The sequence below is a fragment of the Artemia franciscana genome, chromosome 13, assembly GCF_032884065.1.
Source record: "Artemia franciscana chromosome 13, ASM3288406v1, whole genome shotgun sequence".
Classification (NCBI taxonomy): Eukaryota; Metazoa; Arthropoda; class Branchiopoda; order Anostraca; family Artemiidae; genus Artemia; species Artemia franciscana.
The window spans coordinates 6,773,455-6,788,589 of NC_088875.1; the positions used below are offsets into that span (position 1 = coordinate 6,773,455).

Consider the following 15,135-nt stretch of genomic DNA (forward strand, 5'->3'; position numbering starts at 1 on the left):
ATTGTACATAATTACGAAACATTAGATATTTCAGCTGTATATTTAATTTTGAATTAATTTGATAAATTTGAATTAGAATTGAAAATTTTGTTTTTACGGTTTAAAACTAAAAAAACTTTAAAAAGGATTTTTTTGTTGATACATTACAAAACTACACCAATCAAAAATCAAATATAAATCACGACAAAAGCTATTTTATAAAGAAAAATGTTTTTCAAGAAAGGTTAGGGTCAAAACTAAAACTTAAATCAAGCAAAATTAAATTCATGCAATAAGTCAAAATTGAAACAGAAAAAACAGAAACAGAATGAATGATCAAGTAAACTTTGAAATAAGCAGAAAATATTACAAATAAGTAAGACTTGACTCCTCTTTAGTGCCTTAAGGAGCAAAAATTCCTTTCTATGTATGTTCATTAAATTTTTAATTTACATTTTAATAAATTTTTTTAGTTGTTGTTTTTAGTCTCATTTAAATTTTAAAAAACTCTTTACTTTGTTTGAAACATATGTGAGAACGCAATCTTTTTAATTACTTACATTAAACATTTGGTACTGTTTCAACAGAAGGCTTTAATATTTGAACCTCTGGAGCTCGATAAAAGCGCTTTTTAATATTTGTCGGAACGCAATCTTTTCAATTACTCACATTAAACATTTGGTACTCTTTCAACAGAAGGCTTTAATATTTGAACCTCTGGAGCTCGATAAAAGTGCAAAAAGGGAATAGGTTATCTGAATTCAGCAACGCCAGCACTGTCATGTAATGTTTGATTCCTAGAAAACCATTTTCTAAGCTGCCAATTGGCTTAGTGTGGTTAAAGACAAAAGCAATGAATGTGTAAGATCAAACGTAGTGTTTAAGTTATCATGAATTTGTTTTTGATATTTTGCTTGATTTTTTGTATTGGATCCATTCATTGTAACTACAGTTACTTTGAAAAAGATGTTGTGAAGCTTGTTGACTTCGTTGATACTATTGAGTGGATTGATTTCGATGAACTAGCCCTAGATGGCGGAGCAAAGGTATGGTTTTTGATTTTATCAATCACCCTATTGACTATTTGAAGCAAACATTCTCTGGTGAAGGTCACTGTAGCTGCGGCCTCTACTGCAGCCTATTAAAAAATGACTGCTAGCCAATAACGACCGAAAGTTCTTTTTTTTTTACTATTAATTGAGGAAGATTTATCATTTGAAGCTGGTTCAGTAACAATAACTATGATTTCCATTAATTTTGACTTTAAAAGTTTATCGAGCAAACAAACTAATGACAATTTAAAAATAAGCCGAGACTCCTCAAAAATTCTGCCGGGTCCAGACAAAATCCACATTGTCGGAATCTCTATAGCCAAAAACAAATTGGGAACATTGATTATTCTCCATCTCAAACAACAAGGAAAGTCGCCTTTTCGCATGGGAAGTTCTGATTTGTCTCTTTTTTTCTCTGTCGCCACCAGTGTGGCACTAAAACGGTCTATAGCTTAACATTTTGTTTAAGGGCTCGTTTGAAAAGATATTGCGATCAGCGCGTCTATTTCTTATTTTCTGTTCTTGTTTTCATACCATTACCGCTTAGAATTCCTTGTGTTAAAGTCAGATTTCTTTCCCCTTTTTTAGAAATAAAAAGAAATTTTGCCTCAGAACTCCGCAGTATTTATTTTAAAAGCACAGCGTAACATCAAGTTCTGATTTTTACTTAAACTAACGATAAAATTTAGAAAATTCTACACTTACGAGAACATGTAGAAAAAGTTTGATTCCGTGTCAGCTCATCTTCAAATAAGAACTTCATCGAACTTCGCGTTTTCCGTTGTCCAACCATAATGATTCGAATAAGGGAGGTTATTTTAGATGTTTCTTTTGATCAGCTTTACTGTTTTTTTACTGTTTTAAAAATAAGAGTTGAGAGAAAGAGTCAAACTATAGCGTAAAGAGCGGGGCGTTGATGAGGAAGCAGCCTCTTTCATATAGGAAGTAATTTCTGTTCGTTTTCAGTTTTAATGTCGCTCCTTACTTTCAGTTAAAAAAACTTGTTTTGTTTATTTAATTTCTGAACGTTTTTGAATCAATGCATATTTTGATTTTGGCTCTCCGCAGAGGAATAATTAAAACAAAATTTGCATATTTTTTTTGGCTAAATGGCTTTCTCATAATTTTGATCGAATGATTTTGAGAAAAAAGAGCGGGGAAGGAAGCCTAGTTGCCCTCCGATTTTTTGGTTAATTCAAAAGGCAACTAGAATTTTTAATTTTTTACGGATATTTTTATTAGTAAAAGATTTACGTAACTTATAAATTAGCTTACGTAAAGAACTTTTGTATACTCATATTTTTATTACATATACGAGGGGGTTCGCCCCCTTGTCAGATCCTCGCTCTTTACACTAAAGCTTAAATTTTGTCCCAATTCATTAAGAATGACCCCAGAATCACAAAAGCTGTAGAATCAATAGTTGAAATTACTAAAAATACTTTAGCGTAAAGAGCGAGGTATTAGGAGGAGGTGAACCCCTCAAATGGGTAATAATTTCTGTTTGTTTTAAGTTTTAATGCTGCTCCTTACTTCCAGCTGAAAGAACTTTTTCATATTTATTTTTTCATTGTTTTTTTTAAATAATGCTAGTAAATCCTGCGCTCCCTTCATGGAGATTTTCTTCCCCCATGACAAATTATCAATGGAAAGTTCCCCCAGCATATCCCCCTCTTCTCAACCCCTCCCCCAACCAAAAATCCTCCTGAAAACGCCTGTACACTTCCCAATAACCATTACTATTTGTAAGCCCTGGTCAAAATTTGTAACTTGTTGCCCCTTCCACGGGGACTGCGGGGGAGTAAGTCGTCCCCAAAGACATAGTTACAAGGTTTTCGACTACGCTGAATAAAATAGCTATCTCAGAATTTTGATCCGTTGACTTTGGTAAAATAATTAGCGTGGGAGGGGGCCTAGGTGCCCTCCAATTTTTTTGGTCACTTAAAAAGGACACTGGAACTTTTCATTTCCGTTAGAATGAGCCCTCTTGTAACATTCTAGGACAACTGGGTCGATACGATCACCCCTGGGAAAAAAAAAATAAATAAACACGCATCCGTGATCTGCCTTCTGGCAAAAAGACAAAATTCCACATTTTTGTAGATAGGAGCTTGAAACTTCTACAGTAGGGTTCTCTGATACGCTGAATCTGATGGTGTGATTTTCGTCAAGATTCTATGACTTCTAGGGGGCATTTCCCCCTATTTTCTAAAATAACGCAAATTTTCTCAGGTTCGTAACTTTTGATGGGTAAGACTAAACTTGATGAAACTTATATATTTAAAATCAGCATTAAAATGCAATTCTGTTGATGTAGGTATTGGTATCAAAATTCTAATTTTTAGAGTTTTGGTTACTATACAGCCGGGTCGCTCCTTCCTACAGTTCGTTACCACGAACTGTTTGAAAATGTAGAATTCTGCTGTTTCTGCAAGAAGAAAAATCACAGATTCTCGTTCATTTTTGTTTTTTTTTTCAGGGATAATCTTTTCGAAATAATGGCCCTAGAAGATCGGGAGAGGGCTCATTCAAACGGAAATTGAAATTTCTAGTCCCATCTAAAACTGACAAAAGTGCAATTGACGCCACTCCCACGACCCTTTTTCTCCAAATTTATCTGATCAAAATGTTGAGAGAGCTATTTGTTTATTATAGTTGGAAGATCCCATAACTATGTTCTTAAGGGTAAAATAACCCCTCTCCACCCCGTGGAGAGAGGCCTTTAAGCTATGAAATGTGTCCATTTTATACGCATAGTTTTTGTTATTGCGGATTATACTGAAATTTCTTGGGAGGGGGGATTTCGTGCTCGGGTGGGTTTCCGTTGGGAGAATTTTTTCGGGGGGGGGGGGAATTATCGGCGTGTTCTGATTTCCCGAAAAATATTGCCATGGAGGGAGACATTGCCATAGTGATCGAGAAGATGACTATAAATAAAAGTCTTTGTCAAATGTAAGAATACTAAAGAAAACTTGAATTAAAAATCAAATAGTTGTTGACATTAAGTCATGGCTAATTGTAGAAAAAGCAAAGACAATGCTGAATCGTCCGCTAGAAGTTTTACGGAGGGGGGAGGGACTTGCAGTGAAGATGGGACTATCTAGAGGGAATTTAAATTTAATGTGGGATGAAATTTCTACGGAGGAGTTTCTCGTTAGGAAAAGTGGGATATTTCATGCAGAAATTAAACAGAAAAACAGGTTTTTTAAACTGTAAGTAAGGAACAGTATTAAAAACCAAAACAAAAAGAAATTATTGTGTATTTGAAGGGTGATCCCTTCCTATTCTAAAGTTTGGCTGTTTGTCCCAATTCTTTAAGAACGGCAATTGAAACACAGGGTTTGTTTAATTAGAATATGAAGTTGTTGTTTTTTTAAGTACTAAAAGCTTTACAGTTTGTAGCAACGAACTATAAGTAAAACGTACGCGGCTCAATAGTAACCGAAACTCTAAAAAACCAACTGAATTTTCATACCAACAGATATATGCTGAGAATTGGCATATTATGCTGATTCTAAATATATAAGTTGTATTAGTTTTAGTGTTACCAATCAAAGTCTACGAATCTGAGAAAATTTGCCTGAATTTTAGAAACAGGGAGATTTTGCCATTTTTTTTTTAAATGCTCCTGAAACACATGGGCTGTTTAATTAGAATGCAAAGCTTTTTTAAGACTGCTAAAAGCTTAAGTGTAATAGGGTGATGGTATCGAATGAATGGTCCTAGAGAACCAGTACAGGGCTCTTTCGAACAGAAACTAGACCTACATTGCCTGAGCAACGTGAAGTGTTGCGACGACCTTTCTCTGGCTTCGCCGAATAAAGTGTTGTGAGAGCAACACTTTGGTTTTGTTTCTTTGCTACCGGTTAAACGCTGAAGTTGTCGGCCTATTGAAGCTTTTAAAACGTTATGTTGAAAGAAGAACGCGATCAGTAATCGCATGATCAAAGGCTATTCCTCAGCGTTGAAAAAACAGCAATAACAAAAGAATATCGAAAGAAGGGACTAAATTGACTTTGCAGCCAGTTGAACTTTATCCTTTTCAATCGTAGACATCGTGAAGGATGACAGCTTAGAAAAATATCTTATATAATCCAGTTGGCGTTATAAAGCTATCTGTAAGTTTTCAGGACCATAAATGACACTACTAATTATGAAGAAACTAATAGGACATATTTTCTATCAGCTCATCACGAGCTATCGATAATAAAGAAAGAAGCGACTAAGTTGACTTCGCAGCCAGTTGAACGTTATTCTTATCAATCGTAGACATCGTGACGGATGAAAACTTGAAACGGTATCTTATATGATCTAGATGGTATTATATAGCTATCCGTAACTTTTCAAGATCACAATACCATAGATGACACTCTATTAATTATTACGAATCTGCCTCGTTGTTTTACGTTATCGTTTGTACCCGTTGCGTAAACACTTAATTCTAGGTTAGAGTGAGTATGGGTAGGCTACACCAACTAGCAAAGTTACAAATCCCTCTTCACTGAAGATGATTGTAGCCTAATAAGCGATTATTACTTACAAGTCACATGCATGTCTTACCACTGGAACCAAATTGGTCTTACCATCCAATAAACCGGAAACAAATAATGGGTACACCAGCTAGACAAAGTTCCAAACCCCTTATTACCGGTGACGATTATGGTTTAACAGCTTACTGTTGCTTACAAGTCCTCTACTTGTCTCACAATTGGTATCGGCCTATTTTAGGTTTCAGTGTGTACCCTAGTATTGAAGTTATCAACCACTTGAAACTTTTAAACTAGTATATCTCATGAAGGAATTTTTGTATCAAAAAATTAATCAAATATCCTTTTATCAGCTCATCAAGAGCTATCGATTGCCGTCGGAATTTTTTTTGCCGTAGGCCAACTTTTTAACGTCTCCACTTAGAAGGGAACAATGGATAAGCTCTAATTTCCTTAACAATAACAGAACTTTTAAAGTTTAAGAGGTACATCTGATAACATTTCTCTGTCTCAATATCAAGTTCGAAAAAACAAATGATAAACCCAGCTGTAATCACGGCAGCACTTTCGGGCCCGTGGGAAAATGCCGCTTTTTTGCTTCTGTAAATTTCTCTATTTATCCCTCAAAGAAGATATATTGGCTGTGGTGCCGGGTAACTGCCGTATATATTTAACACTTATAGATTTTAGTCCATCTTCAATTTGAAAGTGGTGCCTGCCTGCTTGCCTGCTAGAACGGAGCTTTCCGCTCGAAAGCACAAACATGGTTTGATGAAACGAAAGCTTGGCCGCACAATTTCAAATACTCCTCTCTGACATAGGCTGCATAACTCCACTTCACTTCGCACACAATAGCCTCTGGCTCGTGGACAAGCAAAAATCATCCTTTTTGGCCCCAGGCAAGAGTTCTGCGGAACTTTTCAAAATGTAATGTCATATTCCTCAATCCAGCCTGAGGTCCACACCTTCCGTAAAAACCGCACAGGTTAGGCCCTTACCAGTTTCCAGGAATAAGCCGAGATCGGCGGCATGGAAAAAAAACGGAATAAAACCAAAATGTTGCTCTTGCAACACAATTAAAAGTTTCCTGAGGAAATTTTACACAAGGGAAACTGTGCTAAAATTAAAATACAAATGTCTTTATTTTACATGCATGGTGAGCTAAATTTAAACCTGTGTGAGTTGAAACGAGTTCGGAAATTAAATAAACAAAGTTTTTTTTAACTGATAGTAAGAAACTACATTAAAACTTGAAAAGAAAAAAAAATACGTCCGTGAAAGGGGAAGTCCCCCTTCTGAACCTCCCACTCTTTACGCTAAAGTTCTATATTACCTTGAAAATTGTAAAAAACAGTCAAACTCTTTGTCCCCTCCTCAACGCCTCTATTTTTACGTTGAGTTTGACTCTTTGTCACAACTCTAATTTTCAAAGTAATAAGGAAATTTAGCGTAAAGAGTGGGATGTAAGGGAGGGGACATCCCCTTTCACGTACGGAATAGTTTCTGTTCGTTCTAAGTTTTGATGTCGCTCCTTACTTTCAGTTAAAAAAAAACTTGTTCTTTTATTTAATTTTACATATAACTAGCTTAGCTTCTTCCCTCTCTCTTCTATTTAAATTGCAACTTTCCTTGCCTCCCTCCTTCATTTTTGATAGCTCCTAGAAGTTTAAACTCCACCCTTTTATCCTATCATTACTTTTATACTATTTCGATGACCTCGACCCTCATGGTATACTTTGTTTATCTTTGCTTCAAATCCTTTATATCTCCTTACAATCCAGTAGGCTACTCTCTTAGTCTATCAATTCAATCCCTTAATTTAATTTCAAGATATTGAAAATGGTATAAATCAAGTGCATATAGCTTTTTTTTTTATTTTTCTTAAGTACGCACCACGTTGCGATCCTTAAAACTGGAAAACTTGGAAAACCTTGGCTTAACAAAGACTTCCAAAGACCTTGCTTGAACCAAAAAGCATCAGCAGCAAAAGTAATTCAGAACATTTTCGAATTTTCTGACAACCTCCAATTCTCTAGAACCTTGCCCAGGGGTGCTGAAGGGGCCATGACTTACATGTCCATTTTTATTGGACTTTTCAATTATTGCTAGTAAAATAGTGATCTCTGAATTTAGATTGGAGAATGGGGCATTTTGGGGAGCTAGCAAAAAAGGATACTGGGTGGGATGGTCCTTCTTATTATTTTTGAAACTTATAAAGGGCGCTCAAAATTTTAATTTCCCATTTCCGAGGTCCGTGTATATCATCTTGATGGTTCTAAAATATTAGTTTGTTAACAAGAGTGTAAAAATCGTCTTTTAATTTGGATATTCCCTCTCAGCCGAGTAATAATTTATTATTTTTTATTACTAATTTATTAATATTTTATTACCAACTTCTTATTACTATTTTTTTGGAATTTACTACTAGATTGCAATTTTGCTTTCCCCACCCTCCATCCTTCCTTTCCTCAAGAGCACCTTCAAATTTCAACTCCATATTTCAAGCAGTTCCCAAGATATTGCAGATATGGGTTTTAAGTGAACTAGATTTACGTAGCGTCTCCCAATTTACCACCGCCCCCTTCCTTAGTCCAACTGGTTGACTTGAACCCTTTCCTTTCTCCAATGCCACCTCGAAATTTCCACGAGAATCCTTCTGCCATTTCCGAGATATTGTGAATAATTTGAAAAATAAGGTGAACACTGTGTATTTTGATTTATTTGGGTAGGCGTATCATTTCCAGAATGCACTCTTGGAAAACTCTGACTAAATAGGCCAACTACTACTAATGGAGCATTGCAGCAACAAGCCATTTGGCACAACAGAGCTGCACACACTTCTTCCCCATCCCAAGCCCATGTATTCAAAGCTTTCCTCTTTGCAACCTCTCCAGAATTTATAATTTCTTTCAAATTCTTTCTTGTGAATTCTTCTCGCCGCATTTGGCATTTGCCGTAAGATATTTTTTTTTTATTGCAGGTTAAACGATCAAGAAGGCAGCAGCAGTTACACCTTAACAGCAATTCTTCAGCAGCATACGCAGTGAAAACTCATTTCAAATATCTTCTATTAAAATCTAAGTGCACAAGAAAGTCTAACACTTTCAAAATAAGCTTAGATGATACTTCGAAAACCCAATCACTTTTATACACAAGCTGCAATAACGGTACTTGGACATTTCAATTAAATAACCACTTTGGTGATATTTTAAGGATAAAAAGTCACTACCCAAAGGGAATCATGGTTCAAAAAATTGGAATGGGAAATGTGACAAAAGATAAGACCCTTGGAATGCTCCATGAGGAGGGTAAAGCCAGGATAGAAGAGCTAGGTGAATTCTCAAAGCAGCAAGTGCTTGTTGCTGTTCTTGGGCTTCGAGGATCTGGAAAATCAACTATTGTTTCTTTGATATCTGGTAATGACGAAATGTTCCGTCAGGGAAGAACAAGTACAAAGACAACAACGTTAGGAATTGATATATCACCAGTGATCCCAAGTAATGAGTATATTCAAGCAGTGAATTATATATTACAAAAGAACTTTACTGATAGTGGCTCACCTTTTCCATTAGTGTTTACTGATAGTGAAGGAATGGGGGTAAGAGGTGACAGCATTGATTTTGTTTCAACAGTTCCCCCTATACTATTTTCGAATATTATTATGTGGGTAACTACTGACTCCTTACGTTCAGATGAAGAACTAAAAAAATTAGATCGCTATCTCAACTTGGCAAGTAGAATTCAAGATGATAGTGGATCGCTTTGTGCTGACTTCAAGGGCGGGAGGTTAATTGTAGTTGTGAATAAAATGCAGGGTGATGAAAATGACGAAGAACTTACTGACGAACTCTTGGAAGAAGAGTTTGAATCTGAATCTGAGTCTGCGACAAAGAGAGATTCTATACGCAAGAAATTAAAGAATTGTTTTAAGTCAGTTCAAGTCATTGGATTTCCTTATTTGTCTTTACCGGAAGAAGATAAGTATTTGAAATATGTAAATATTAGAGGAAAGGAATCAGGTCGTTTCAGGCAAAGTCTAACGAAATTAATTTCCTTGGTTTTAAATGAGGAAAACGAAGTTAAAATCTTAGCTGGAACAATTATTACACCAAATGTTCTGACCAATCTATATGAAATCGTACTAGAAAAGATTAATTCAGATGCGAAGTTTCTTGACAATGACCTATTAGAGGCTTTTTTTACTGTTAACGTAAAACAAAATTTAACCAATCATGAAGTACTTTTTCATAAACATCTGACTGAGATCGAAAGAACCAAGAAGACTGAAGCTCTTGTTGAAGCTGTTAGTTTTTTAGTAGAAGAAAACAAAAATACACTAAGAGCTCTAGTAGAAGAAAGTAAAAATGAAAGGCAAAGAAAAATTATAATGACAGAATGGAAGATAGTTGAGACTAGATTAACAGAGTCAATGGAAAAAACTCTTCATTTTGGTTTTAATACCACATTGACTGAGATTCATTCCTTGTTAATAGGGCTATTACCAATTTGCAGGTATTTACCCTCACAAGAGCATTACTGCATGAAAAGTTATTTTTCTGGAAGACTTTTTAGCTCATCGAAGCTTTTAAGCACACTACCAGTAGAAATTTCAGAAGGAATTTACAGCATATTAGAAACAATTGATAAGGAAAAAGAGGAAATATTTTCTAAGTGTTCTAAGCAACGAATGTCATTCGCATATACTGAACGTGATCAGGCAGAAACACTTTTACGAGAAGGCATTGAAATCATTCAGTCAGTGAACTCGACAACGGATATTGACCAAGTATTCAAGACCTTTGTAAATTCACAAGGCACAATTGTAAAGAGAAAACAGTTTGATTCTTATGCATTGATTACCCGATGCAATTTAAATCGATCTTTACAAATAGGACATGAAATAATTGAATACATAAAATCATCAATTGGTAACAGATTAGAAAGGCTACGAAACAGCCTGGAATTCAAAAAGCTTGACACACAATTTGATTTTAACAGCCTCTCCCCAAAATATCTTTCAGATGGTAAAACAACTAGAGTATTTGATCTACTATGTGATTTACCAGCAATTTTGTCAAAACTGCCCGCACATATAGAAGAGCTTCGGTTGATTTGTTCCAACGTGACCGTTTATGGTTTTACTACTACACCACTCAGGAAACTGTCAATTGAAACTGGATATTTGAATATCAGTGATAAGGGATCCAATATCTCTTTAAAACCGCCTGCTCCTTCAAAATCAACAACTGGTCAAACGGGGCAGAACGGCCTTAGCGGAGGAGTTGTTTCAATAAAGGTTCATTTTGAGGTCAATGGTGGTGTCTTGAGTATTGAAGCAAATGGAGGAGATGGTGGAAAAGGAGGAGATGGTGCGCGTGGGTCCCAGGGAGTAGATGGAAAGAGTGGGACATTACCTTCGAAGTTTTCTCAAAAATATTACTATGATGCTTGGAAAAATGACAAGTTGGAAAAAAAACACGAAGAATTAACAGAAATACCCGACAGAGGTTTGTTGGGTTGGTTGTGCTTGACTCCTTTACTTGTTAATAATATTATATGTGCTGCGGTTCCAAACAGTAAGGTCTATTGGAACGTCATAACGTTTTCTAAGAAAATTGAACACAAGTCAACTAATGCAAGACCAGGCAATAAAGGCCTTCGAGGTAATCCTGGCGGATCTGGAGGGAATGGAGGTGAGCCTGGGAGACTAAAGCTGGATATTCCTGTACGTTCTTGGGAGCATTTTACTCTATTAGCTCAAGGTGGTAAAGGAGGCATAGGTGGTAAAGGTGGCAATGGAGGTCCTGGAGGTAGAGGTGGAAAGATTAAGGTTATAGAGGCAGAATATGAGCGGACTTGGAAACAAAAGGAGAGACATAAGTACAAGAGCGGCATTCGGCGTTTACAAGATAGAGTATTTATCCTTACAAGAGAAACTTATCCTTGGCCCGGGGAAATAATAACTAGCAGCTTACATTTCAAAGAAAAATTTACAGGAAGAGAAAAGAACGGTGAAATCGGAGAAATAGGGGAGAAAGGAAAAGATGGAAGTAAAAACGAAGTTCAAAGTAAAGCCGAAAATGTAACGATTGCCGATAGTTTTCTTTTTCCCATATTTAAGGAAATAATCTCATTTAGATTAATGGAAAAAATAGAAGGAAGATATAAAGGAGAAAGATCTATTCAAAAAGTTATTGATTCTACTGAAAATATGTTAGTTCAAGCTGCCAAACAGAAAAACGAGCTTTTGAACTTAAGAGCTCAGTACACACATCAGTTGATTGGCAAAAGCTTGGACAGCCTTATTAAAACTGAAATGAAGTTATCAGAAGAACTAATGCATGATTCTAAAAATAAGCAACACCATTTGACAGAAGATATAAGAAAACACAAGGAAAAATTGAGTTTAGTCTTCGATCAAATAACGCAATTCAATTCGGGGAGTCTGAAATATATTGTTGACAAATTCAGAGACAAACTTTTTGCAGATTCACGAAGTCATTTGGCACAAAAAACTGAAGAGATAAGAAGAAAGAAAGTATTCAACGCTGCTAAAATCTTAGCTAACATTGTGAGTTTTGCTTTAGCTATATTTGGCATTGGTAATAAAAATCATGAAAATACCATAACAGGATTTTTAAACCTTGTTAATTCCACTCATAAGTTCATTTCCGATGAATTGAAGACTTCTTCTAATGATATTGACCAACTATTTGAAGATTATTTTTTACTTATTGAACATAATTATAACAAAACAAATCAGCTCATCCAGAAAATTAAAATTTTTGCCAACGATATAAGTAACATCGAGATAAAAAATGAAATAGACCTTGGCGTTCAACTTTCAGATTTAATGAAAGTCTATACTCCTGTCTCGTTTGCAACTAGTGAAATAAATAATCGATTTATCCGTTACGAAGCGCGTCAATTAGTCTCTCGCCTAAAATCAGTAGTTTTCCAAGCTTCTAGTGAACTAGGAGCCGAAAACATCGCAGAACTAGATTCATTGGTATCACTTATTGATATGAAAGTAGACCTTACAGAGAAGGTGATCGAACTTACGTCCAAGATTTCTGATACACAACTGGTGGTTGACGGATTCAAAAGACGTAAGGACATGCTCCATGATACATCTGCAATTGTACTGGATAATATGGCTTCCGCTTATAAGGTACTTGACACAATAGCGGTCAACGCAATGCTAAACCTATTTTGCATTGGAAAGCAAATTTACTCCAGTTTATCTAATCTTATAAATATAGCAGCTTATGTTCAACAGAGTAACCAATTCCTTTCAAAAATCCAGCCCTTTTCACCTCTGTCGGCACCGGAAGAATTTAGAACAGTCCTGGAGATCCTAAAGGATGAGTTAAATATGGGGAAAATTGTGCATAAAGGTGAAATAACAATTCTTTTAAATGAGATGGATTTCCCATATGAGTTTGAGCTTCTGAGAACAAGGCGGCATGCAAAGTTTCCTATTTTTGATGATAAAAATGGGAACATTTGGATTGAAAGTGTTCAAGCCATATTGAAAAATGTTTCAAGTGATGGAGAGTTCTATATGACTTCGATAGAGCACAGTGGCTCTGTACTTTTTGATTTTGGTGATGAGCTAAGGCTTGAACCTGCTGTTTTTGAAAGTGTGTATTCAGTTCCAGGACCTGAATGGATAATTAAGCCTGTGTCTGTATACAATAATATTGAACTTATAAATTATCCTTTTTCATCTTACTACAAAATTAGTATCCCGGAAAACCATACATCAATTAATATCGTTAGCAATATCAATATCAATATGACGACTCTTCATCAGATAGAGTTAATATTTAAATTATGGTATAAGAAGTAAAAAAAATGTTTCCAAAATTTTATTGAATTAAAGCTATAATAAAGATATCCTTTAAGAAGTATTTTGCTGGTGCTTATTGGTACTATGTTGCTGTTTATTATAGCTGATGTAATTCTTAAAAGAAACAAAATCGATTACATTTTTTTTCCTACCAGAACTTGTTAAAAATTTTCTTACTATAGATAAAGAATAATCTATAGATAACTATTATTATAGATAAATAAATAGTGACAGATAGATATATATTGCTACAAATGCCACTTCGGGGTATGGACAAAAAGAAACTAAAACATAAACTGAAAAAAACTACTGTACAATAACATTTAAAAAAAAAAGAAAGAGTAGTTCATAACAATAAAAGAAACACATAAGACATAAAATCAACAATGCAATTATATATTATCATATATCAACAAAAAATATAAATAAGATACATGATACTATATCAATAAAACAACAAAATAACAAATAAAACTCCAATAAGTAGATACGTGATAGTCACTGCGTTTAATTGCATATTAATGCATATTAATTAGCAAAGGTAGAGTCTCATCAAGTTATAAATAGTGATAGATATGTATTGCTACAAATGCCACTTCGGGGTATGGACAAAAAGAAACTAAAACATAAACATAAGAGAAACACGTAAGACATGGCACCAACAATACAATTACATATTAGTCATTTTTGAACAAAACAAGCAAAATATGATACACAATACCGTATTGATAAAGCAACAAAATAGAAAATAAAACTTGTATAAGTAGAATTATGATAGTCCCTGAGTGGCATGTTAATTAGAAAATTTATAGTGTCTCATCAAATTGCATTCAATGCTACAAGACCATGCCAGCATATAAAAAAACTATAGGGAAAAGTATAATTAGAACAGATTACGTATGGATAAGTTCCTTAGGGCACTTCGACTACTAAAAATGCTTTAATGAACGCACATGTCAGGTGCACAGAAATTCTTGACCCTCCCCTTTATCTAAGAGTTTTGTTGGCTTAAGATTGACCTTGTTCAGAACTTAATTTTTCTCACCGTTCAGGTATGATAAACACATGAAATGATCTTTCATCTTGTCCGGAATTTCGTTTTTATTAAGTTAGACTTGAACGTCTTAAGGAAACTGCATTTACCCTTGCTCATAAGAAAACCATACATAAGACAATAAGAAGACCCGAGAAAGCATAACTTATATTATAATTAATCCAAAGATTTCGCCCTCCAAGTAGCAAACCTCATACCCTTCATTCATACCCTTCATTCTTTTTTTTTATTTCCAACTTTTATTCAATACTATTGACTAATAGTAGCAAGCTTGAGAGAGCAATAGACGACGTATTATATAACTATTTTTTTTCAAGTCTCGAGCAATACTATACATGACCTTTTATATAACTATGTTTTTTAAGCCTAATTTCATCTTTCAGTCAGTTTTATTATTGTGGTATTTAGGCAACAAAATTGTGTGTTAATGTCTTTTATTCACCTGGATTTGAAGCTTTCTTTTAAGCTTTAAGCTTTCTTTTTTTTTCTTTTAAGCTGAGGCTTTCTTTTAAGCTTTCTGGAAATAGCCCCAAAGACCCGATAATACTATAGAAACTCCAATTTTCAGTAAAACATACTTATGTTCTATTGTTTGTTCTTCAGCTGAAATTTTGCCCTTAAATCACTCAAATCCCATATTTTATGTTATGCGATTTTTTTTCTTTTGGAGTGATTTACATTTAATTCATTTTACTAAGAAGACTGGCATGC

The 15,135-nt window shown here is 34.8% G+C and overlaps 2 protein-coding genes across 2 annotated transcripts in view; both read left to right on the forward strand.

Moving 5' to 3' along the window:
- LOC136034462 (A disintegrin and metalloproteinase with thrombospondin motifs 9-like) overlaps window positions 1-15,135 on the forward strand; it is a 100,438-nt gene that overhangs the window by 5,430 nt on the left and 79,873 nt on the right. The gene's annotated exons all lie outside the window — the stretch shown is intronic.
- LOC136034457 (uncharacterized) lies at window positions 547-14,608 on the forward strand. Its single transcript, XM_065715639.1, has 2 exons — window positions 547-1,025; window positions 8,499-14,608. Exons 1-2 carry the CDS (start codon window positions 870-872, stop codon window positions 13,368-13,370), a joined length of 5,028 nt encoding a protein of 1,675 aa, XP_065571711.1. The 5' UTR covers window positions 547-869; the 3' UTR covers window positions 13,371-14,608.